Raw genomic sequence first — 25565 nt, forward strand, 5'->3', positions numbered from 1 at the left:
CGACGCGCAACTTACAACAGGCATGCGCCAGATACAACGTTGTTGTGGTCGTCCGTCGACTGCGTGGTAAGTTGGCGTTCACTATGTGACGGTACTTCATGTCAGGCAAGCTGAGTATCTGCGGAGTTTCGAGCTTACAGAGTCGGGGGAGCTGAGTGCGGTGAGTCCGGGGCTGGAGCTGCGCGCTGAGCGGATCCGCTTCCTCCTTCTGTTTGACGGCTGTGGGCGTGCGGACGGGGAGACTGCCATGTAGCTGAGGCAGAAGAATGAGCAGTCAGCGCACTTCAGCGGACGGGACAGACGACTGCGCGGTTCAGCAGGAAAACGAACTAGAAGCCCTCGCGTCTATTTTTGAAGATGATTTCAAGGATCTGCGGAGCAACGACCCCTGGAAGGTAGATCCACCTTCTATCTGTGTGCAATCTTCATGTTAGCGGAATGCAGAGGACTGCCAAGTGTTTGCATATACGAGTGTTAACTGGAGTAAACTGCAGTGCAAATCAACGAGGCTCCTTTTGATTTGGTTTTCAGGTTAAAAGGCCACCAGAGGTGTACCTCTGTCTGCGGCCCAATGGGCTAAACAACGGACAGGAGTGTTACGTGACCGTGGACCTGCATGTCAAATGTCCTCCCACGTATCCGGACGTGTGAGTACTGGCTCCCTTTCTTTGCCAATTCTCCATCATTGTCGCTGCACTGCAAGGTGTCCATTCACATACTGACCATCTACTACAGGGCAGCTCAAACATAAGGTGCACGGGCCAGAGTTGGGCCTGGCAAAGACTCCAGTCTGGCCCACTGGGCAGCTTTGGAAAATGTGAAGGAATGCACAGATTTTGGAATATTATTTGATAAAGTTTGCAGACGAAAGAATGAAGCTGGCAAAGCTTTGAAGACAGCTCGCTTTTATTTTAACGGTCTCTGTGCAACTCCCACTGAGTAACACGTGTTTACAAGGCAACGCTATTGTTGCCACCATGCTCACCCTTATTTATATACTTGAAGTCTTTCTTTCCATAAAAGGGACTCAGGATCTGTAATTTGGGACGTATGGATCAAAAATGGCTAGAATAGTGACTAAATAGATAAAATATCGAAATTAAATACCATTCAAGCAGTCCTGTAAAGTCACATATTTTAGCACACACTAATAAAAATAATTATCACATTGCAAAAGACTAGTGACAATCTTTGAAAGTCCAAATAATGCTAAATAAAACACGTGCAGTACTTTTTAACATTATTGCACATTATCCTGGGAGAGCCTTATGGGTCAGGTTGCATTTAAAATGCATTAAGAGGCAATAAAAAGCACAAGTATCTGTTTAAAAGAAATCGTACACGAATATAAATATAGCGGAACAGCTGAGAGTTATGAAAAACATAACAGTAGTTCATCTCATGAGTAAGATAAGATAAGATAAGATAACCTTTATTAGTCCCACACGTGGGAAATTTGTTTTGTCACAGCAGGAAGTGGACAGTGCAAAAGTTATGAGGCAAAAATTAGAATACAATAAGAATAAATACAGTACACAACTGTACAGAATAGAATAAAATAAAATACTATATACAGTAGAATAAAATAAAATAAATATACAATAAGATAAAAATAGAATACAAATACAAATACTATATACAACTGAGTAAAAATACAACGAGTAGGTCACCTTAATGCCATGACTACCACAGGCAAGCAGGGATGTATTTTTAATTATTATGTCTGACTAACTTGACATTATTGGGCACTAACAGGCCTCCAGAACTGGAGCTGAAGAATGCCAAAGGCCTTTCAAACGACAACCTCAAAAGTCTCCAAGCTGAACTCAACAAGCTGGCGGCGGAACGATGCGGAGAGGTGAGCATACACTCGCAGACGCACGTGCAGTCCCATGTGTGTTGAGATTTTCATTAACTTATTTACCTGTGAACTTAGGTGATGATTTACCAGCTAGCGGATCACATTCAGGGTTTCCTGAGCGAACACAACAAGCCTCCGTCGCGCTCCTTCCACGAGGAGATGCTGAAGAACCAGCGGAGGCAGCAGGAGAAACTAGCGCTGGAGGAGCAGCAGAGACTGGACCAACGACGCAAGCAGGAGGAGGAGATGGTTAGGACAGGAGGAAGAAACGCTGATTAGGTTGCAGTGTAATGCCCAAGTGATTTGTGTGGTCCGGTCACAAACAGGATCATTTCATGTTATTCATTCACAGCCTGACCGTCTGTGATTTCTAGAAACAGTTCAGGCTGATGATTCACTCTTTTACTAGGAAAACTGGCAAATTCCAGCTTTCTACTGTTGTTAGTTGGTTATGAATAAATATTTTTGTGATGATGATAGGGGTACTATTCATGCTGTGTCCTTCAATTTTTTTAGGCCAGATATCGGCTATTATGACTTTAGGACTATAATAGGAATATAGCATTTATCAGCTGATGTGGAAAACATCATTTTTAGGTTCCTGTCATGGGAGTTTTACCACAAAAAATGCAAAGTATCTTAAATTAAATTCTTAATTGGAGCAAAATCTTTAACACTGACAGTTTAAGTAAGCTGCAAAAGGTGTATTGTGATGGAATTTTCTTATTCCTTTAGGAAAAAGAAATCATGGCTGAAATCCAAAGGAGAGAAGAGGAAAAGCGAGAGGAAAAGAGAAGAAAGGAAATGGCTAAACAGGTGTTCTCGCTGTTTGATTTCTATTTGATTTGATTCACTTGATTTCGTTAATCATCAGTAAAATCACAGGGATGTTACAGATCGCAGTCAGAGCAACCCGTATAACTAAGCCATCAGTATTGTAAGTGACTCTTTAAATGGCTTTCTATTTGCAGGAGCGACTCGGGAGCATGGAGCATTCGATGTCTGTGATGGGGAAGAGTCCACCCAGCCCAGGAGGCGCAGCTCCCGAAGTGTTTGAAGCCAAGAAAGCAGCTGGCAATCGCCGTCGGACTACCTCAAATTCCCGCCACAGGTACACGTCCTACATACAGAAAAAGCTTCTCGTGTTTAACAAAGTGCAGTAATAATGCTTCGATATGTCTCCTTCACCAGACGGGACACGGTTAATGAGGACAACAGTCGCCCGCAGGAGGTTCTTCACTTCAGCAGCAATGTTTTTGGAGAGCTTGCTGTGCACCAAGGGAAAAGCTTAGGTGAGGGCCATCAGACTGGCGCTGCCAGCCACGTGGCGAAAAACGTAATATGTCTCTTTAAATGTATTTCTTTTTTGGTGCGTTTCCGACAGGTGTAAGTGAACGGTTCGGTCGTAACATTTATTGCGGGTTTGAGGTGAACTCTGGCGAGTTTGCTGTGATCTATGAGTGGTCGTTGCAGTGGAACAAAAAGATGAGCAAGTTCTTCACCACCCAGGAGAGAGGAAGGATTGAAAACTGTAAAAAACAGGCAAGTAGAGAGGAAGGGGGGCTTTTTATTAAGAATTTGCTGATTAAATCTTGCATTTTAACTTATAAAGCCTTTACGAACATGCATGCTTAAAGCTTGGCACATTTCAACTTGCGTTGTGCAGATCCATGCAGCAGAAAATGAGTTTCACTCCCTGCTGCGGCTGGAGCACCCAAACTTGGTGCAATACTTGGGGCTGAGCGTGGTCGAGAAGGAGGAATGCATCGTGGTTTACATGCTGGTGGAGCACGTGGCCGGGAACAGCTTGAACCAAAGCCTGACCGCCCACGGCCCGGTCCCTCTGGATAAGCTCTGCCACTACACGGCCCAGCTGCTGACCGCTCTCGACTATCTGCACTCCAACTCCGTGGTCCACAAACAGCTGGGGCCCTCCAGTGTGCTGGTGGACTCCGAGGGGAACATTCGAGTGACCGATTACAGTTTATCAAAGAGGTTTGCTGACATCTGCAAAGAAGACATTTTCGAACAAGCTCGCGTGCGTTTCTCCGAGGAAACGGCGATGCCAACGAGAACGGGCAAGAAAGGCGACGTGTGGAACCTGGGACTGATGCTGCTGGCTCTGAGTCAAGGCAAGGAAGTGAAGGAGTATCCGGTGACAGTGCCGAGTAGCCTGCCTGCTGATTTTCAGGATTTCCTTCAGAAGTATGTATCGATGAATAATTCCTCATAATGTTTGTATATTTTTGCAGTTTTACTGTTAATCTCACTACATAACAAACAATTTCTATTTATATTGTTGTCACCAACTTATAATGCAAATGAACAACCTGTCTTAGCTGACAGGTGTGACACCCAGTGTGGTCTTCTGCTGCTGTGACCCCTTTCAGAGCTGCTCTTCTGCATAAGTTGGTTGTAATCTGTGGTTATTTGAATCACTTTTGCCTTCCTGTCAGCTCGAAACAGTCTGATCATTCTGCACTGACGTCATCGAGGCATTTTCACACAGAGAACAGCTGCTCTTTGGAAATTTTCTGCCTTTTGGACCATTTTCTGTAAAACCTAGAGTTCCCAGTAGAACAGCAGATTCTGAAATATTCAGAATAATCAGCACTTCTGGCACAAGAAGCCAATTCAGAGTCACTTAAATCACAAATCTGCTGTTCAGTTTAAACTTAAGCGTGTTATTTTGACCACATTTGCATGCTGAAATGCATTATGTTACTGTCATAGGGTTGTATATTTGAGCTAACATGCAGTTAACATGCGGTATACCTAAAAGGTAATCGGTGAGTGTGTGTTGATTTGAAAGTATTAACTTAATAAAAGCGTATAAATCGGTCTCTTATAATATCCCAGAATACAATGTGACTACACTAAAATGTCTTGTTTTGCTGCGACAAGCCTCTAATTTGTTAGAATATAAAACGAGTAGAAAAGTTGAACAGTTCTTGGATTTAATATCTCGGGGCAATCAGATGTTTGGCACGAAAGATTGCTTAATTAAATTTTTTGATCATAAAAATGGTTACCAGATGCTTTGACTGACTAATCAATCAACTGTTTAAATCATGGGAGCTCAAATCTTGTGTTGCTAAAAAACAAAATGAACAAAAAACAGCGACTGCCTGCGAGGAGAGGCGGAGGACGGGCTCTTCCACGCAGTTTGCTGTGGTCTGATTTTCAGTAATGATAAACAGATGTGATTTGTTGTAAATGGGCTCAAACATGCAGAGACCCTGATTTGTTCCTTTGGGTCTTGGTGTTTTGCTGTCTGCTTGCATTGCAGCCTGTAGAATAAGATGCATTGCTGTGCAAAAGTCTTGAGCTCACCTGTCATTGCTTTATATTTTGCAAGGAAACGTACATGGAAATGCAGTTTCCAATTCTAATGAGCTGGAAAATCAATATTTGGTGTGACCACGTTTATTCTTCAACACAGTCTGAACTCTCTTAGGCAGCTTTCTTGTTGTTTCTAGCCTTCAGGAATAGTTCTCCAGGCTTCAAGGACGTTCAGCGCTCTTCTTTGAATATTATCTGCTTTTCCCCCCATTCTCTGTCAACATGATCCCACACTGCTGCAATAATGTTGGGGTTTTTAGGCATGCCAATTCTTTTTCTTTTCCCCTCCACTTGTTTCCTAACATTAGTTTTTTAAGGACCGATGCTGAGATACAAAGTTGTTGTTTTTTTTAACTAATTGATCTTTGAGAATCAACTTGTTGATGCAAAAATACAGTTTTATATTTATTTTATATTTTATGCCTGGAAAAAGTTTCCTTTTTTTTCTTTGCCAGAGAAATGGGAAGATTTGGAAGTAACAAAGTGGCTAAAGATACAGTTTTCTTATGGTGTTAACACTGGGCCGTCGCTCGACTTAGATGCCTTATGCTTGAGTGATTCATAGGTCAGTGTTGAGCAACTTAACAAAAAAATGCTTTAGGAAAAGGGAGGCACATGGACTGGACTTCTAAAACTTTTAAAGATCATCAGAAAATCAAGAGAACTATTTCTCAAGACCATTTAAAAAAGAAAAAAAAGTCTGGCTCCTTGGAATAAATTCTGAAGAAATGAGGGGTGGCCCACTTTTACACAGTGCAGTATATTTGTGTTCCTGTTCTTTTGCATGTGCTAGATATTGCTTAATAGTGGGTTTTATGTGTCTTTGCGTTGTAGGTGTTTATGTCTGAATGATACTGAGCGCTGGACAGCTCAGCAGCTCTTGGACCATTCTTTCCTCAAGCCTTCCTCGCCTAAGCACCTTTCACAGTACCAGGACAACAGCCCAGAAGGTGACAGTGACACAAATGGAAACACAGATGACAAAAAATGCAGTGAAATCGTTATTTAAATTGGTTACAGTATAAAAGTTGGGGTCGAAAATGTTCGAATAATAAAGATAAATAAAAATGAACAACGTTTAATTTGAACTCTTTTTTTCCTTTTTTGGATTATTTTTTTATACTGAGGGAGTGCTTGCATTTAAGGAGCCGTTAACAGTTTTATATTTCTCTTCTTAAAATTGCTCAAGATGTTGATTTGTTTGCCTCTCAGATCTAGCTGTGGACTTTGCGTCATCAGTCATCCCCCGGAGTCACATCCTCAATGCTCCTTTCAGTTCGGTCTTGCAGCACAGGCAGATTTCTCGGTTTGTCTCCGAGTTTGAGGAGCTGCAGCTTCTGGGAAAAGGAGCTTTCGGTGCTGTAATTAAAGTGGGTTGAAATAGTTTACTTACCCTGTGTGAACTTTCTCGCTCGTTTTATCTGGCAGTAAAGTTTTTGTCTTTTGTGTTTTGCCCGCATCCAGGTTCAGAACAAACTAGACGGTTGTTACTACGCGGTGAAACGCATCCAGGTGAACCCAGCCAGTAAGCAGTTCCGACGGATCAAAGGCGAGGTGACGCTGCTGTCGCGGCTGAACCACGAGAATATCGTCCGTTATTACAACGCGTGGATCGAGAGGCACGAATTGCCTGCCACAGGTGTGCTGAGCAACACCGACAGCTCCGAGCCGCTGAGCTCAGCCGACAAGGCGCCACAGCGCAAAAATGCACCGGAGCGCCTCAACGAGCTCGGCCTGCCTGACGACGTGGAGGACATCGCTCCGCCTCCCGCCCTGTCCAGCTCAGTCGAGTGGTCCACCTCCATTGAGAGGTCCTCCAGCGCAAGGTGCAGCGGACGCCAGTCCAGTGATGATGAGGATGATGACGACGATGATGAAGAAGATGTCTTTGGTGCCTCTTTTTTGTACGTTTTTTATTTTTCCTCCAAAGGACGACTTACTCCTCCAACTGCTCATGCATCACATTCTTTTTCTTTTTTTCCCACTCAGGCCATCAAACAATGACTCAAGGAGTGACATCATTTTTGATAATGGAGATGAAAGCATGGACGAGATGTCAAAGGTTCCAATATTTTCACTTCATTTATTAGTTTTGTTATGTCTGTTAGCGTTTGGCGTGGTGCACCAACCAGCTGGTGTTTCCTCCCACAGGTAGAGCCAAGCAAAAGGCCAGCGTCCGACACAACGGAGAGCACAGAGTCAGATCGACACCTCATTACGGCACATTACCTGTACATACAAGTAAGCTTCCCCCACGTGCTTCACTTTTACCAACAAAGACCTGTTTTACGTCTAATCCGAGGTTTCCGTTCCTGACAGATGGAATACTGTGAAAAGAGCACTTTACGAGACACAATAGATCAAGGCCTGCATCAGGATCAGAATCGGTTATGGAGGCTTTTCAGGGAGATACTGGACGGCCTTGCTTACATCCACGAGCAGGTATGGAGCGGCTGCACTGATTGGACGGAGTATAACTGTGACTAAAGCCAAGATTTGAATATCTTATGTTCCCCCTTCGTTCTAGGGCATGATTCACAGGGACCTGAAGCCTGTCAACATCTTCCTCGACTCACTGGACCACGTGAAAATTGGCGACTTCGGCCTGGCTACAGATCATCCCGCTAACGTGGTACGCATTATTACAGTGTGGCGTGCAGCTTTCAGTTTCGCTCTGCTGACAGGCGGCACTGATTTTTGCCTCATTGTTTTGATTAACATGTAAAACTCCTCGTGAAGCTCTTATAACTTGTTAAAGCAACTGTTTATCTCTCAAAGGCTGCTGGGAAATTTGAGGTGGAGGAGAGCGGCTCTGCGGTGATGGCCAAACCGGACCCAACAGGTGCAAGAGAGTTTGAAAACACTCATAACACCTTTGATAGCCGTGCAATAATATTCCTGTTGAACTGGCGCTCTATATTGATTTTGCATCACTGTCTCCAGGTAACATGACAGGGATGGTCGGTACTGCCCTGTATGTCAGTCCGGAGGTTCAGGGAAATACAAAAGCCACATACAACCAAGTAGGAATTTAAAGATTCACTTATTTGTCTGGATGCATGAGAATTAGAAGTTGCTAAAACTTGATATTTGAGAACGTCTCGAGTTTTAAAGAACTTTTTATTCATGTTCTTGTCTGCAGAAGGTTGACCTGTTTAGCTTGGGCATAATCCTCTTTGAGATGTCCTACCGGCCGATGACCACGGGGGCCGAGCGCATCGCTGTCCTGAGTCAGCTGCGTGGGGTGTGTTTGTGACAGAGACTGAGAACAAGCTGGGTGGGGGGGGTTTTGCACCTGGTGCCTTACTTACATGATTTTCTTTTTTCCCTTCATATTTACAGGAACCCATCATCTTCCCAGAGGACTTTACTTTACGTGAGCAAGGAACACAGGTGAGGATGACTGTTGCACAGCGCTTTCTTCTCCTTGTATAAATCTCAGTCTAACAGCGGTCTGTTTCTCTCTCTGCCTTTTTCTTTATGTCTACCAGAAGAGGGTGATCGAGTGGCTGCTGAAGCACGACCCGGCTCTTCGGCCGACTGCCCTGGAGCTGCTAAAGAGCGAACTTCTGCCTCCTCCCCAGATGGAGGAGTCGGAGTTGCACGAAGTGCTGCAGCATACCATGGCCAATATCAACGGCAAATCCTACCGCACCATGGTGGCCCAGCTGTTCGCCCAGAACACCTCACCAGTCATGGATTACGCTTATGATATAGACCTCTACAAGGTGAGGAGCTGATTGAGCTGACCAAGCGTTTGCCAGTGGATTTTATTTTACTGTAGCCGTTCTTCATCTTTGCTGGATGTCAGATTAAAACTATGCTGGAAGATTTTTTTAATATACTGTTTTTAACAGCTGTGATTCATGTGAGATTTTCAAATAATGTGCTCAGATGGTGTAACAGATAATTCCTATTCAAAGCCCAGCTGAGTTGAAAGTTGATATTTGGCAAATCGGAGGTCACTCACCTGCTGTTCAAGTGCTCTATTGGTAAAGAGTGCCCAATCAGAAAGATGGATTAAAGGGAGTGGGAAGGTAAAGTAAACTTTTTTTTTTTAGTAGAGTAAGCAGTATTAGCAGAGGGGTTGTTAATCACTTTCAGCTGCTTCAGTGTTTATTAACAGCAGGTGCACTACAGGGACAGCAGTGAGACAAACCCCAAAACAGGAATGGTTTTACAGGCAGAGGCCACTGACTTTTTTTTGACTAGTTTTGCATTTAGCTAGGGCAAGGTCAGCAAACCTGTGGTTAGCCCTTACCCTTTTATTACATATACTGTGTCCCCTGCAATAACTTATCCTCTCCCAGTCATCTGCCCTTCTGTCCACCAGAAGGTAGGAGGTGCTAAAGTGACTCTTTTCATGTTGAAGGTTGCCGATGCCTAGGGTAGGATCAGTGTCACTAGTAGCATGAGGTGATGTCTGGACCCTACAGAGGTTGTACAGGTGCTCCAACTCGTCCAGAACGGCACATCAATATGTGGCGTTGCCAGGTTTGGTGTGTCTCTCAGCACAGTCTCAAGAGCATGGAGGAGGTTCCAGGAGACGGACAGTTACTCTAGGAGAGCAGGACAGGGCCGTAGAAGGTCCTTAACTCATCACCATAAAAATGTTATCTGGATGAAGTCGATGGACCATTGTCAGATCCTGCGCTGGTGCAGTGGCTCCTGGGTTCTTCCTAGTACACAACAATACCCAGCATCATATGTCGAGAGGATGCAGGCATTTCCCAGCGGATGAAGGAATTGATAACATGCTCATATAATCTAAATCCAATAACGCATCCCTGGGACGTTGGTTTCAGTCCAACCAGCGCCACCAAGTTGGACCTCAGGCCTAGAGCTCAGTTATGCCCATATGTCATCTCATTAGGAGCACGCCCCAGTGTTGTCAGGCATAAGCACACATGGTCCATGCATGCTAAGTGCCATTTTGAATTGCTGCAGTTAAATTTCAGCAAAAATGGGCTAGCCTGCTGCATCACTTTTCACTTTGATTTTAGGCGTGTCGTTGAATTCAGCCCACTGCAAGTTGATCATATTTATTTCTTACCCGGTCCGTATCAGTGTACACAGCTAGCATGTTTTTCCCATTGAGATTTGTTGTGTTTTTAAAGTGTTCCTTTAATTTTTGGATTCGTGTTTATAAGATATATACATACAAGTCCAAGAGTATGGATTAAATAACATGATTGCAAACCTGTGCTTTTTCAGGTCACAATTCATACTATCTGTTGTAAGGAATGCTTAACCTTCCTGTTATGTTGGTTTCCAGGAACACCAATTATGCTCCTGGGTTAATTTGACCCGGGCAAATTTACTCATCCAAAAGTGTCAGAAACACTGGCATTGATTATTTTACAATTTTCTTTTATAATTGTGATTTTTTTTTTCGTTTTCTGTAGTGATGCAGATGACATGTGACATCTCTTCTGTTCTGGGTCAATCGGACATAACAGGAGGGTTACATGGAAGAAAATCCACTTCTTCCCTTCTCTACCTCTAGATGGCACTGTAGGCAAAGGAATAGCTGCACTCTTTCTTTCTAAGCTGGCGCTCTCATCTGGTCTATCACAGATGAGCCTGTTAGTGCTTAGTCGATGTCTCCTGATCCCTGACAGAGGCTGTTTGTTTGCTCTCCCTTCAGGGCAGCTTCAGCTTCAACAATGCCAAATTGCAGCAGCATGTGTACGAAAGCATCACCAGGATCTTCAAGAAGCACGGTGAGTGCACGTGTCTGTCGAGTGCGTGCATGTGAACGCGACCTTTGTTGACACTACGTGGACTCCTTTTTAAAGACCCCAACATCTGCAGCAGTGAGAGGCAGCTAAACAATAAGCGTACTGTTGGGCAGCACAGATTCTGTGCATGTGCGAGTGTTGTTTTTGGGCACGTTGCTGATGATGTCCAGCTGTACTTGTTTGTTTATGCGCAGTTTGTCTGTTCACATGCATCAGTTATCACAGGGTCATTGTGGTTTATGAAGATGGAGCAGCAATGTGTTTGATTTCAGGTGCCGTGCGTGTCCAGACCCCGCTGTTCCTCCCCAGGAACAGGAAGTTGTACGATGGCATTGAGCTGGCCTGCTTCATGGACCATAGTGGAATGCTGGTTACGCTGCCCTATGACCTTCGCGTGAGTTTAACACACACATGGAGTCTGGTTTACGTGTCCACACATGCACACAGAGCGCCAATCATAAAACTATTTACATAGGAACATGCAAACACACACACAGTGTGAGGCAGCAGCCGCCTTAAGATCCCGCTGCCTCAGGAACCCCGAGGACCAAATGCTTGTTTCCACACATTGATTGATTACAGCCTGGTATGCACAGACTTCACTGTCTTTATACAAGTGCACCCAATGTCTCAACTCTTGTTTTTTTTTCCTTCTTCCGCTTTAGATCGCGTTTGCAAGATTCGTCGCTCGCAACAATGTAACACATCTGAAACGGTAAAGTTTATATTGAGAAGTCATTTTGACCATTTGTGTGCACACAAGTAATTATAATGATGCTCGTTTATGAGGTAAATCTTTTCATTTAAAATGTTCTTAAAAATATTTAATAGAAAATGTGAAAGAAAAAACAAACGTAATTTGTGTTTTAATGTGTTTAAAGAAAGTTATATGCTTTTGTGTCTGCAATCAATACTTTATCAAGTCCCCCCCCCCTTCTTTAAACATACCGGACTGTGCAAAAGTCTTGCGCCGCCCCTTACTCTTTATGTTTTGCTTGGAAAATGAGAAATGGGTGCAGCGGTTTATTGAAACATGGCAACATGTTTATGAAAAGACTCAATTTGTTCACTTCCAATGAGCTAGAAAGTTATTGTTGAACACAGCCTGAACTCTCGTAGGTAAGCTTTCTTATTCTTTCTTTACATAGTCGTCAGGAATAGTTCTCCATTCATTTCTAAGGACATTCAAACCTCTTCTTGTTGGTTTTACAGATGGCTGTAGACACTCACATTTGTCTTAACCTCCTCTGTACATATTGGCTTTGATTTGAACTAAAAGTTTCTCATTTTGTATCCATAACTCTATAAAACCTGCCAAAGATTTTCAGTTCTGTTCGTGTCATTTGGTTTACCTCAGGCATCTCTCCATGTTTCCCTTCTTTAGGAATGAGCATTTCTACCAAAGCCCTGTGTCGAGTCTTTATTATATTTTATTTGACATGATTCTAAGATACAGTTCATCTGCTGTAGATTTTTCTTTTTTTGGCTTTTTGTTCCTCATCGTTTTAAGGACACACTGTACATCATGCAGACATGGCGAGTTTTGGTATCAGGTGATTTTCAAAGAGCTATTATTGGTGCAAAAATGTTTTATGCCCGTCAAACTGTTATCTTTAGTATTTTTGATAGATTCAGCTAAAGAAATGGGAAGAAATTGTATCTTAGGGTTAAACAAAATATTCCTCTGAAAACAGTCAGGTACAAGAACGCACAGTGTTCCTTTTTATTTGTCGAGTTATGTTATTTTTCATTACCTCGGTAAACCTTTAACCTCTCCACTTTATAGCTGAAAGTGCTGTGCTCACGGGTCGTGCTAACACCTGAAGCGTGTACCAAGTAGGTTTTTGTGTATCTGTTGAAAAAGCCTGTTTTCATGCTGGACGTGTGTTTCTCTTCGTCTCTCTTAAGGTACAGCATTGAACGAGTGTTCCGGCCCAAGAAGCTGGACCGCGCACACCCGAGGGAGCTCCTCGAGTGCGCCTTTGACATCATCACTCCTGTTAGCAACAGCCTGCTCCCTGAGGCCGAGATCATTTACACCATCTCTGAAATAATCCAGGAGTTCCCCGTGCTGCAGGTTACACACAAGCTGCTCGTGTTGTTGTTATATTTTTATGTTTTTAATCAGACTGTTGGGTCAGATCCACGATTCTTAATTATTTTTCTGACAGATGCCGTTAGCAACACCTAACCAGTTGGGGATTTTTTTTGGTCCCCCCTTACTTCCCACTCACATTCCTAACGTTCCAAAGTATGTGTAAGCCTGACAGATTTACACTCTATTTATTGTTTATCTAGTAAATCTGTTATGCACCGCTCTGTCAACTTCCTTCCCTCCCTTCCAGTACAGTCCATTTCCTGTCCCGATTCATTCCATTGCCCCGTCAGTGGCGCTACTCTTCGCATGCTTCATGAAGCCAGTCCAACTTTGTGTCTGGCCTCGTAGGTCTTGTTTCTGATCCTCTCCATCGCTCGGCTCTTTGTGTAAAAGCTTTTAGGAATCTGTGAGTCAGAAAGAATGAAAGGGCAGCCGGACGAGCGGGTCATTATTCATCGCAGTGCTCATTGTGAAGCAGTGCTTTTAAATTTTGACTGTAATTGTGTCTGAGAATGTTGAAGGTGTGTTTGTGACTGCAGGAAAGGAACTACAACATCTACCTAAACCACACCAGCTTGTTTAAGGCCGTCCTGCTGCACAGCGGCGTCCCGGAGGACAAACTGAGCCAGGCCTCTAACATACTGTGTGACCTTATGGTCAGTCCGGGTTACACATTGCACGTCTGTTATTGATATGCTTCTTTGAGCAGATGCAGTCGTGACATTTTTATCACCTTTTTTCTTTTGTTTTCCTTTTTGTCTGCATCTGCTCCAGAGTGAGAAACTCAGCAAACGTGAAGCGGAGGCAAAGTTCTGCAACTTTTCATTGTCAGCCAACTGTGTGAGTGTCCACCTGGTGTATGAACCTTCTGTAAAAAATATTCAGCACACTTGTAGCACATGTGAGAAGTTTGCATTCAAGGCTTTGTGCCAGACTGGCTCTCTAAGGTATGGTTGCAGCCTTTCAGCAGCTGTATTTGAACTCACACGGTGATCCTGTCCTGAACCTGAGCTTGTAGTTTTGCTGTCTACAAAACTGCTACTGAAAACTGAAAAGAGAGCTTTCTGGCAGAAAGTCATGGAGGGAAGCTCATGCTCAGTCGCACTGACATCTCTCCTCACCTCTCGCTTTCAGTTGCAGACTCTGTACAAGTACATAGAACAGAAGGGGAATCTGCAGGACCTGGTGCCGCTGCTGTCATCACTTACCAAGCAAAAAACTGCCGTTACCCAGCTGGCCAAGCAGGGTCTCAAGGACCTGGAGGAGCTGACTGTGCTTCTGCCCAAACTTGGAGTTAAACTGATGGTGATACAGATTCTGGAGGATAAGGAAACACCTGCTGTATCTGCTTTACTTTGTTTAGCTTTTTTTTTTAATAAAGCTGTATCTCCTTTATAGGTGGTGATCAACTTAGGCTTAGTGTACAAAGTGCAACACCACTCAGGAGTCATCTTCCAGTTTGTGGCTTTCATCAGGAAGCGCAGACGAACCGTACCAGATATTCTGGCAGCCGGAGGACGCTACGACCACTTGGTAGGCTTTACAGTCATTCCACAAAGTAAAGCCAGGCCACCACTAATACTAATCACCTGTAGCTGTTTATTTGAAAAACATGGGCCTATATCATGCAGTTTGCTCCCTGCCTTTCTAGATCCTGGAGTTTCGTGGACCGGTTTCCACAGGACCCGTCCCCAGCGCAGTGGGGGCCAGTGTCGCCGTGGACAAAGTCTGCGCTGCTATAGTCAGCATGGAGGAGCCAGTGAGAGACACAGACACACGCTTGAATCTGACGTTGCTAATTATTATAATGAAGGAGCAGCAGATGGTTTCATATTTAATGATGGCTTCATAGAGCAGTCGGGCTGCCACACAGCTACTTTTAGAAACCTGTTAATAACTATGATCACCGCTGCTCCCGACTCCACGGAGTTATTTTTGGAGGTGCATCATTTTCTATATTTTAGATGGAGATTGTGAAATGATGTGCCCTGAAAGCTTCGTGCACATATAAATACCTGGAATGACTCCTTTGCTGAACACATAATGCTTTAACTGCAGCTCCCTGCTTCTATAATATTAGACTAAATGCATTTGCACGTAGTTGCTTTGCGCGACCGTATTTGTTTGTGTTCGTATCAGCCAACAGTGAGCTCCTATGATGTGCTGGTGGTCCCTGTGGGCCATTCTTCGATGTCCAAAGCCATCAGGGTTGTTCAGAAATTGTGGAGCACCGGCATCGCTGCAGACATCAACTACGATGTTTCACAGGTTAGTCGTCTTTAACTGGTTCCACTCATAAAACCAGAACAAACCAGTTTTGATTTAAAGGTGAACCCTGAGACCCCCTCATGGAGTGTAGTAATCTCATCCCTCCTATAGAGGGCAACACTTGACTTTAAAGGAAAAACCCTCACTTGTTGCCAGCAGCCTTAGTGTGACAGCAAGTAGTAAAAATGGTAAATGCGCCACAGAATGAGCTCTGTGGCTGCTTTTCAAAGAGCATTACTGGCCATACTGGGGCAATATAATGGGGCAATTTCTACAAACAAAGACAACATATGTTAAACACACTTCTTATAAAGTCTTTTGATGAGATCTTGTTAGCAGTTTGAGAGCTGTGATTGGATGATAGCCGAGCTGACATCAAGCCGTCCAAAACTTCGCGATGCCACGGCTCCGTCACATTCTTCACGATAATGTGACCAACTGATCTCAGTCCCCTTTGTGCACGTTTGCATGAACGGCCTCTCCGGCATAGCTGTGTGCCCACATTTTAATGCCCCTCCTGTTTTTTCCTGCTCTGCTCTTTATAACCTATTGTTGTCTTAACTTTCCACTGCTGTGGTGAGTGAGTGTTTGCTTTATAGCGGCTTTCATTGTCTTATGTACCGGCACAGGACACGAGCGATTGGCCCCTCTGTTTTCTTACAAGCAATTAGGAAAAGTTGAGTTTGGATGAAAGCCAAATTATCAAGTGTGTTTTTGTAGATTATGTAAAAGTTTGAGCAAAAGTTTCGAGCCACGTCGATCTGTGTTACCCGTTTCTGTGTTCGCAGTGATCTATGAATCGTTCAAGCAGAAAAAGACGCCTAACTAAAGGGATGAACCGGTGTTGTCTACACACATAACATGTAATTTAGCAAAGAACCAATTTGAAATTGTATCTTTAGACGAAACACATCATTTCTTTGTTTTCTGTAGCTAAATCTATGAAAAACCGGCATTAAATGGTCATTTTTTACTAAAAAGGTGAATCATTCAGAGCTGTTAGCTGAAAACATGACATGTGCGAGTGTGTCTTTAACACAGATTTGAGGAAACTCACCAAGTGGGGGACAATAGTTTTTAGGGCCCCCGCATCTCTCTGCAGCAGATGAACAGTATCTCAAAGCCATGTGCTTGTATGGAGGAGATCAGGAGAGCGGTACAACAGCAAGCACAGCAGAGGCTCTGTCATGGCTCGCGGCTGAATTTTGGGGATTTTGCAGTACTGTCACATTTTGATCCACTATTGCAGTTCCATCTGGAAAGCATCTAATTGGTAACAGCTTCAGTTTTTCAATAATGACAGTTATCCCAAACCCACTGCAGTAAAAGCATACATGGAGAGAAAAACACACCAAGGAACACAGAGTCATGGATTGGCTTCCCCAGAACCCGGACCTCAACATTACTGAAGCAGTGTGTGATCATCTTAAAAGAGAATGAAATAAAAGGCAGCCGACTTTCAAAGAAGAGCTTTGAATGTCCTTCAAGAAGCCTGGAGAAGTATTTTTGAAGACTACTTAAAGAAATGATGAGAAACTTTTCTAAGAGAGTTCAGGCTGTGTCGATGAATAAAGGTGCTCACACCAAATATTAGAACTTTCTAGCTCATCAGAATTGTACAAACTCTGTTTTTACCTCTTTATATGTCGTATTTCCATGTATGCTTTAATTAATCACTGCACCAGTATAAAGAGTTAGACGTGGCTTAGACTTGAGCACAGCACGCAGGTTTTTACCAGAGGAGACCTCGTCCAAACCCGCTCGGCTGTCATTGCCGCTCACTAGGCTTTTGTTAGCACTGTTCCCATGCCGGCCTCTTAACAGCCCTTAATTCATCCCCTGGAGACGGTTCCACTCTTTTAGTTTTTATTAGACAAATATGGCAAAGCCCTTCCGCAGGCAGGCAGCCAAGTAGTGGAGCTGCCCATCTGGCTCCAGCCAATAACTTACCTTTGACATGATTTGATCTGTCGGTGTGAAAGTTGTAAGAAAAATGGAAGTGTAAACGCTCGCGTGATGACAAGGAAAAGTGACGCGCATAAACATACACTTGCTGTTCTGGGGCTTTGTTCCGCACCGCCAACAGTTCGTTTAGCCAAAACTAAAGTTAATCAGAATGAATTAGGCCGACACGAATCGCAAACATACATGTTCACTGTTACGGTTGAATGGATTACCTGGATGTACATCAAAGCTCATGATCACTCTTCTAGTTCTAAGTGAAACTCAAATGAACGAGTGCCACAATAGGAGAATTTTAAAGCCTCAGCTTGGTGTTCAGCGGTAACTCAAGCATGCTTTTCTCCCTTTGTTTCAGAAACTAGATCAGTCAGGGTTGAAATTGGCAACCGTGACGCTGTAATTATGTAATTACTGTATGTTTCCAAGCCTAATTTGTGATTCTTAAGTAATTAATGAAAGAAAAGCTTGTTCTCAGAGAATTTGGCCTCAAACAAGCCAACATCTTCAGCATGCTACTTCATTGGTCAACATATGTGTTTGATTATGTTTGACCATTATCATCATAAAGGTTTAATGGAGTATAGCTTAGCTATGCATTTAAATTTCAGCTTGTGTGTTGAGAATGATGATTATTGCCTCTCTGTGTGTTTGTAGTCTCAGGACACACTGCTGGAACACTGCAAGCTAGGCGGCATCACATGCATGGCCCTCGTCTCTGACAAAGAGGGATCCTATGTGAAGGTAAGCACCATCTGTGCACCATCCAAGCACATCCACTTCCCAGCAACACACTCAGGATTTGAGTGAAATGAAATGCTGTAGAAACCTGCCGGTAGCATTGCAGATTGTCGCTTTTTCTGTCCTCCAGGTAAAATCCTTTGAGAAAGACAGACAGTTGGAGAAACGGATTCTTGAGTCTGACTTGGTGGATCACGTCATTCAGAAATGTCGGTACAAATTCCTCGATGAGAGAAACATCAGGTAAAAAAAAAAAAGGTTTTGGTTTAACGAGTCGCTCAGATGTGTGTGAAGGATGCAGAAGGGGTTAAAAAATGTCTTCCTTGTTCCTCAGCAGAGAAATCTCTGAAAGCACGACTCTACAGAACCCCAAAGGATCACTGCTCACCAGCACAGGTACCACGCTCAGCTTATTCTGATGATCCTCTCATAGGCTGTAACATCACACGGCATGAAAGCATCACACTCGTGTTTCACACACTGATTTGACTCTAACAAACGTGTAATTTAGACATAATTTCAAAGTATTTCTTATGATGTTGGATTTCCTTTTTGCTATTTCCCTGATTTACACAAAGTTATTAAGATTCACACCCTTCTGGCACAAACACGCTCTAATTAAACTGAACAGCAGTTGAAACCAGAGCTTTTTTTGTATGTGTGCGATTAAACACTCGATTTTGGACATTTAAAAACATTTACAGTCGGATAAAACGATTCATTTGTCCCGTTTACTGTCCTCTGATTCCAGGGTCTTCAGAGCAGCATGGAAGCAGCACCTCCATAAACATGAATGTGAGCCTCATCAGCCCGGAGAAAGTTTCTGCCAGCGCCAGACGACGCTACGAGACTCAGGTTTGCGATCTTTGTAACCGCGTCTCCGGCTTTTCTCCAGAGCTGCGTTTCTCAGTATTAGTAACTTCAAACCTCTAAAATGGGTTTCCAGGAAATTTGCTGCTGTTTCTGTTTCCTATTTTTCTTGTATCCATCTGCCTTAAACGTTCCTGTGGTTATCCTGAAGAATTTGTAACGTGACACCAAGACAAGTTTTCGCTTGTGAAGATGATTTATATTTGTAACCATGTCATTTTTAAACGGGTCTCTCTCCGTCTCCTCTCATTTCAGATCCAAACCAGATTACAGAACCTGGGTAGCAATTTGCAGAACAAGAGCAATGACATTGAGGTTCTTGCTGTAAGTCATTTGTGTGTTTATGTCCCTCCATCCCCTATTTCTAACCTACTTGCCCCCCCGTCCCACCTTATCTGTTGAATTCATGTGTGAAATCGTAGGGGAAGGAAATAGTTTTGATAGCTAAAACAACAAACATCTAAGGATCTGCCCTTTTATAGCTGCTTTTTAGATCCCCTGCTGGAAGTAAGATCACTGCGAATAAATTCCAGTTGCCTATCGAACAACAAACGCTAAACAGAAAGCAGCTAACGTGGCATTTCTAGGGGACATAAATGGTCGCTGGTGTTTGTTTCCAGTTGCGCTGTCCATTTGTGGCCACGTTCTCAAAGTGCACTCACCCCTCTTGTCTTATTTACCATCTCGCTGCATGGTCCAAATGTATTTATCATCCTTGTTGGAATCTGGACTCTATAAACACTGCAGTGTCACTGAAACGTAACAACAATCATCTCGATGCCAGTAAGCAGTTACACAGGCCTGTGAGTCTCGGGTGTTGCGTGTCAGCAGCCTGCTTTTCTGTCACTCAGACTGATATGCAAAGCTGATGCTACAGATGAACCTGGAGAGTGATTAGCCTCCTGCTGTAAACTAGAAACTGTGGTGCTTTCATTTCTGCTGATATCACTGTGAAAATGTAATTTTATGATGTTAGTGCTGACTGGACTGCTGATGTTGGGGGAAGGGAATTACATAACGTTCTGGATGAAATGTGCAACAGTTCTGTGTTTTGCTACAAAATTGCTTAAAAATGTGTAAAAAGCTGTGGTGTAGAATTTTTCGACTGTGAGGCAAGGCTTTATTGTGTAACCGTACTTGTTTTTGTATCCCGCAGGTGGACCTTCAGAAGGAAACGCTGATCAACTTCCTGTCTCTGGAGGTTGGTTCCCTACTATAGCTTCATCAAGAGCACGGCCGAGTTAATAAAGGGCAACATCGCACTGAAAGGGTGGGGGGAGTGGAAAGAACGGCCAATAAAGGTCAAGTTCCTAGACAGGAAGACAGGATCCCGTTGCCTTCCTTACAGTCTGATGAGGAACGCTACAGTTTTCCAAAGCAGGGGAGACCTGTGAGACTCGAACTTGGCAGGCCTTTTACGAGGCTCACACATGTGACAGACGTACCAAAACGCACTCTGAGGCGGTGTTAATATTCACATTCCAAACTTCTTACCAAGACCTTGCTATAAAATCCCAGCTTCCCTTTAAGGAAAGTGAAAAAAAGACTAATTATATTGTGAAGAAAGCTGGAAAATGCTAAAGCCTCCACTCCATAAATGAACGGGCCACCTATGTAGTTGTCCTTTTGCAGCACACATGTGTCACTGACAGCGCATTGAGTTTATAAAACTTATAAAACAATGCATAGTATGTAACAGCCACGCTGGCAGAAAGGGCCTGTTTTAAACAGGTGAAATTGCCTCAAGGCACACAAGAAACCAAACACTTGACAAGCAGGTATGTTCTTCAACACTGAAGATGGGGAAAGAGGAAAAATAAAGCCTTTGATTCCTCTGATATGCTGTCTGTTTTTTGACTCGGAAGTCTGTTAACAGACATGAGGCCTGTGAGCCATTTGGCTGGTCTTTGTTTAAAGCTTCGGATATTAAATCTCATCTGTTGATGGTTTTGTTGAAACATTTTTTTTCCTTTCCGTCCAGTTTGATAGCGAAGAGCAGTTCAACAACAGCGTGAAGACGTTGCTGTCTCGTCTGCCCAAGCAGCGCTACCTGAAGGCCATCTGTGATGAGATCCACCACTTCAAGATTACAAAAAGGTGCAGTGGTGTTAAATTGTGCATCATATTGGTTCAGTGTGTTAGCATTCACAGCTTGCTAAACTCTTGCTCAGACATTTGGGCTCACTTTGAAATGTGCTTGTTGTTTAAAGAAAAGCACATTTGATCAACATTGAATTGATCAGAAACACGACAAAATCCTTTATTTGTGATTCTTAAGTCTAGACTGTATATAAAAGATGGAAGCAGCCCTCCTGTGTTTGTTCATTGTAGGGAAATGATCCTTCAGTTCCTCCTGTGTGGCCTGAGTTAACACACTTTCCTCATGAGGTTACGTTCTCATGTTTTAGGTTTTATCGAATGCTGTATTTAGTTTTATTGCTACCATATGAGCACGCAGTGTTCCCTGGTTTGCCAGATCCAGCCCATTACTTGTTACATCTGGTTTTAAAACGCCGAGATGTGACTCAGCTCAAGACTTGACAGTCGGAGTGAAGTCTCTTTGGCCATGTCCATCCTTCATATACAGTCTATGTAGACATACAGAGGCCAGTTCACAGATCACTTTTTTCCATGCCATATCGTGTTAACAAATCCCAGTTTATATCACATGTGATATAAACTGGGATTTAAAACCTTTTGACATTAAGCTGCATCCACTCTGGTGGCATTACTGGATGCCCATACATTGTAGCCTCAAAGGTTGGCAGTCATCGACATCGCTTCTCTGGTTTTGTTGATATAATTCATGAATAATAGACATTTGTTTCACTTCCTTAAGTCGGCACTGTATTTGCGCCTCTTCTAGTCCGCCATGGTGCGAGTGACTTAAATTTTTATCATCGCACGGTTAGCATGAGCGTGCTTTCCCTTCTTTTGTCTGTTGGTGCATTGTACTATAAATTTTCATCCTGCGTATGTGCCCCAGGCAGCGAACTTCAAAGAAGTATAACCTGAATAAGTTTTCTGCCGTCAGGTCTCCATGTGTCCGTGCCCTCACAGGAGCATAATCCAGGCTTTACTCAGTAGCTCTCTGAGTTTTTTAAAGTCTCTCCTAACTAAAACCTCTTGCTAGTTATTTTTAGTCCCGCCATTTTTCTTAACTGAAACCTGATGCAGACAGTGAAACACGTTTTCGGGAAGCTGCTTTGCAATAGTTCAACCAAGCCCACACACTCCAGGTGTATCAGTGCCTGCCAGTACAACAAAAGGAGTCTTCAGACAGATAACTACTGCCTAGAAGAACGTTAAATCCTCAGCTGATCCCATTTCCTGACATAGAATTTGGAGAAGGATTTGCTATATTTGGTCTTACGTCTGGCTCTTGGCACCCCAATAGACTGACAAGGGGCGAGTCAGCTCCATCCATTTCTCTAGTGTAGATGGAAAAGTTTAAATTCCCATACTCCCAAACGTAATGTCCCGCCCAAGTTCCAGGGTAAATCCTGTGTTTGAGCTTCTAGTGTTGTGAGTGCCCAAAGCCTGTGATGGGATCCAGCAGATTTTCTCTTTCATGAATGAGATGGCAGCAAGAAAAATCAAAACCTCTCATTCTGGCTTCCTCTTCGTCTCTCCAGAACAGTTGGTTTTAATTTCCTGTCTGTGCTGTGTGAGTCGCCATTAAGGGGGGGAAAAGGCTTTCCTGATAAATGAGCGTCGCAGAGGCAGCAATGGATGGAGTCGGCATGTGTTTTTATTCTTTTGTCTAGTGGTTTTCATTGAATGTGGGGCACATGCAACCAAGTCAAGATGAGTAGGATGAAGGGCTCATGCAGCAGCTACGTAGCTGTAGCAGGACCTGAAGTTACACCTTATTATTAGTTATTCCTTCTTTATTCAACTGAATCCAGAGAAATCTTGAGGTTAGACGCTCACTTACTTTTTTTAATCAGCACTTTAAGCAACATGAGACATTCATCTACTTACAGTTTACTAGTTTAGTCTCGTTGTGTTTGTATATATTTGTGAGTTAGATGGAGATCAAACAAAGCTTTTTCCCACCACTGTGTATTTTTACCCTGTTCCCCATCTGAGGCTTTTAAAATGCCAACATCGGCTAATTATTGTTAAACACAAAGCGCAGCTGAGTCTGCTTCAGGTATATTTCAATAAACCAAATAGATGCACTGAACTTCATCATTATGGGTCTGTCTTTAGTCCTTGTGATAGCTTGTGTCAAGTTCGACTCAGGTTTTTGAGGCCATTCCCTCATCTCAAAGCTGAGTCGATCTTTTGGTAGTGTTATCCCAAGAGCGAGCTGAATGGCAGCTTCATTTCTTTTAAAGCCACAGTCACTCTAAATACTTCTGGAGGATCTGGAGTTGACCAGATCTAGAAGAAGACTTTATCAGGCTTCTCTTACATATGTTATAGCCCCAAACCATTTATTAACTTGAAAACTATAAGTAATACTTTCAATTCAATTCTAGATTTTACTGGAAGCCAGTCGGGGAACTGAGAATTAGTGATGTAGCCCTCTCACCTTAACACTGCGTGTCTTCGTTTCCTAATAGGACAGTCTCAGTCTTGTTCCTGGTCTGATAAGCCTTGTATCAATGAAAGATTTGACATAGAGGAAGCATGCACATCAGTGGATGTCAACCCGAGGGCCACATCCGGCCTGCCAGAGGTTTCCATTTGGCCTCCAGAATATTACTGAATTCAGGAATAGCCTGGGAGTGTTGAGCTTTCAGAGCAAATGAATTGTTGCAAATGAGCCACTTAATACATACCTGTCTACTGTTCATTAAAGCTGCGGTTTTCTGCCTCAACTCTCCGCTTAAGGCTCTTCGAGACTGGAACTTTTTCATGTTTGAAATATATTCAGAAACATTTCTCCTGCCATGGACTCCATACACTTCAACACTACTGCATGGATAGCTTGACAGCCTTACAAATATGAAGCCTAAAACATCACAGTCGCCCTCTAGTGGCTTTACAGTACAGGTAATTTGAGTCTGTATGGAGTGCACTGATGAATTCAAAGGAGTGGGATAAATTTGGACGTTTCTAGAAAACATCCTGGGTGAATCACGTTGTCTGGATTTGGAGACATTCCAGTTCAAATTTCTTCCAAACCCAAAACAGCCGTGGTCAAGAGTGACGATGTCCATGCTACCTGTAGGCCTTAAGGGAATTACTTAAAATTACATACTAACATGTACGTTAAAGGATGTGCTGATTAGAATTTAATGGTCAAAGGTCAAGTTTCCAGTGACCTTATGTCCTTATGGGCATTGCTTTAAATTTGGTACAAACATTCACAGTGACTAACAGGTGACCTGATTCGATGGTCGAGGACTGTTTTTGACCATAACTGTCGAATTCAGATGCCAATTCTGACATTTCACAAAATGTTTATGGGATTTCATCCAGAAAAGGTCAAAGGCCGTTATTGAACACCATAACCTGGGACCAGAAGGGATGGAAGCCTGGGAGCATATTTCATGTTTGGTTGGTTGGATACTTAGCTGAAGCATACTTCTGTTAATGTTTTTTGAAATCTGCAAACAAATCTTCTGTTACAGGGTGGCTATGGTGATCTTGTACAGCTATAAATACGACTACTACAAGATTCTTCTGTGAAAGCCAAGGGATTGCCTGGGAGATATTCCACTTTGCTTCTGGCAGCAGACTCCCAGAGACAGTTTTTATCCTTGGACCAACAAAATCTGCTTAGAACATTGAGGCTTTCCATTTGGAAGGTGTGAGTCCCAAAGATACAAATGAACTTCTTTACTGTGGTGAATGGTAAACCAGCTATCTGATCCAATCTCTCCCAACGTTCCCAAAACCCTTCAGTGTTTCGTGGTCCTCAACAAAGGTTGACAAGAGGTTCACTGGACTTTATTGCCTTAATAGAACTGTAGAATTTAAGAGGAAGGGCTTTTTACTGAATGTGTCATGAGTACAGATACATTTCTTCTTAGGTACAGGATGCAAAGTGTGAATAAATATTTTTCCCCACATGCTGTGACCTGTGTGTGTTTATTTCAACCCGATGGGAATCTAACGCCAAAGGATGCTGATGAATAATTATTTGAAATGTATAATACTGTGCAAAACTCTTGAGCCACATCCCAGTTATGTGGCTTCATTTAAAAATGGAGGGAAATATGCAAGGCAATGCAGTATCCAAGGCAAAAACACAATAAGGTTGAAAGACGATATTTGACGTGACGCCTTTTTTTCTTCAGCACAGCCTGAACTCTTACACAGCTTTCTTGTAATTGTAAGTAGTCTACAGGAATAGTTCTCCAGGCTTCTTGAAGGAAATTCAAAGCTCTTCTTTAAATGTTGACTACCTTCTCTTTTTATCAAGATGATCCCACACTGCTTCAATAACGTTGAGGTCCAGGCTCTGGGGAGGCCTACCCACGTATGGTTTTCCTGCACTGGCACTTTTTAGGATTTTGATTTTTTTGCCAAAAGAATACATTGCCAATCAAACCCTTTCCACATAGCACAAGGCTTCTGCACAGGACTGCATTTCTAACCCTCACTAAAATGCCTAAGAGATTAGATATTTTTGTAATGCTCAAAACATTAAGTGAAGTAACACAACTTGTTAGATGCATTGTTTGGCATATTTTTGGCATGGGACTCTGACTTTTCCTCCAAGTAATCT

The 25565-nt window shown here is 43.1% G+C and overlaps 1 protein-coding gene across 2 annotated transcripts; it reads left to right on the forward strand.

The window, feature by feature from the left end:
* On the forward strand, window positions 1–24906 carry eif2ak4 (eukaryotic translation initiation factor 2 alpha kinase 4). Of its 2 annotated transcripts, none has more exons than XM_080293841.1 (39): window positions 1–395; window positions 532–647; window positions 1756–1858; window positions 1937–2110; window positions 2597–2677; window positions 2833–2972; window positions 3053–3153; window positions 3246–3403; window positions 3528–4066; window positions 6038–6153; window positions 6416–6573; window positions 6668–7107; window positions 7193–7265; window positions 7355–7444; window positions 7523–7645; window positions 7731–7835; window positions 7982–8045; window positions 8147–8226; window positions 8346–8447; window positions 8546–8596; window positions 8695–8931; window positions 10851–10926; window positions 11217–11338; window positions 11610–11659; window positions 12853–13021; window positions 13582–13698; window positions 13817–13882; window positions 14177–14347; window positions 14441–14575; window positions 14694–14801; window positions 15182–15310; window positions 17927–18013; window positions 18141–18253; window positions 18345–18406; window positions 18762–18865; window positions 19136–19204; window positions 20037–20081; window positions 20862–20977; window positions 24466–24906. In XM_080293841.1, the coding sequence occupies exons 1-39, from the start codon at window positions 267–269 to the stop codon at window positions 24521–24523; spliced, it is 4977 nt and encodes a 1658-aa protein (XP_080149967.1). In that variant the 5' UTR covers window positions 1–266; the 3' UTR covers window positions 24524–24906. The 2 variants fall into 2 exon arrangements, with proteins under 2 accessions (XP_080149967.1, XP_026007520.2); XM_026151735.2 differs by having other exon boundaries at window positions 18348–18406.
* Window positions 24907–25565: the final 659 nt, after the last annotated feature.

This window comes from Astatotilapia calliptera, chromosome 19 (genome assembly GCF_964374335.1).
Source record: "Astatotilapia calliptera chromosome 19, fAstCal68.1, whole genome shotgun sequence".
NCBI lineage: Eukaryota > Metazoa > Chordata > Actinopteri > Cichliformes > Cichlidae > Astatotilapia > Astatotilapia calliptera.

Excerpts from the sequence above, each read along its gene's own strand:
- eif2ak4 (XM_080293841.1), top strand. The coding sequence starts at position 267 with ATGAGCAGTCAGCGCACTTCAGCGGACGGGACAGACGACTGCGCGGTT. Across the intron at positions 7,646-7,730 it reads TTGCTTACATCCACGAGCAG|GGCATGATTCACAGGGACCT; the intron begins GTATGGAGCGGC and ends CCTTCGTTCTAG. Across the intron at positions 13,699-13,816 it reads ACATACTGTGTGACCTTATG|AGTGAGAAACTCAGCAAACG; the intron begins GTCAGTCCGGGT and ends CATCTGCTCCAG.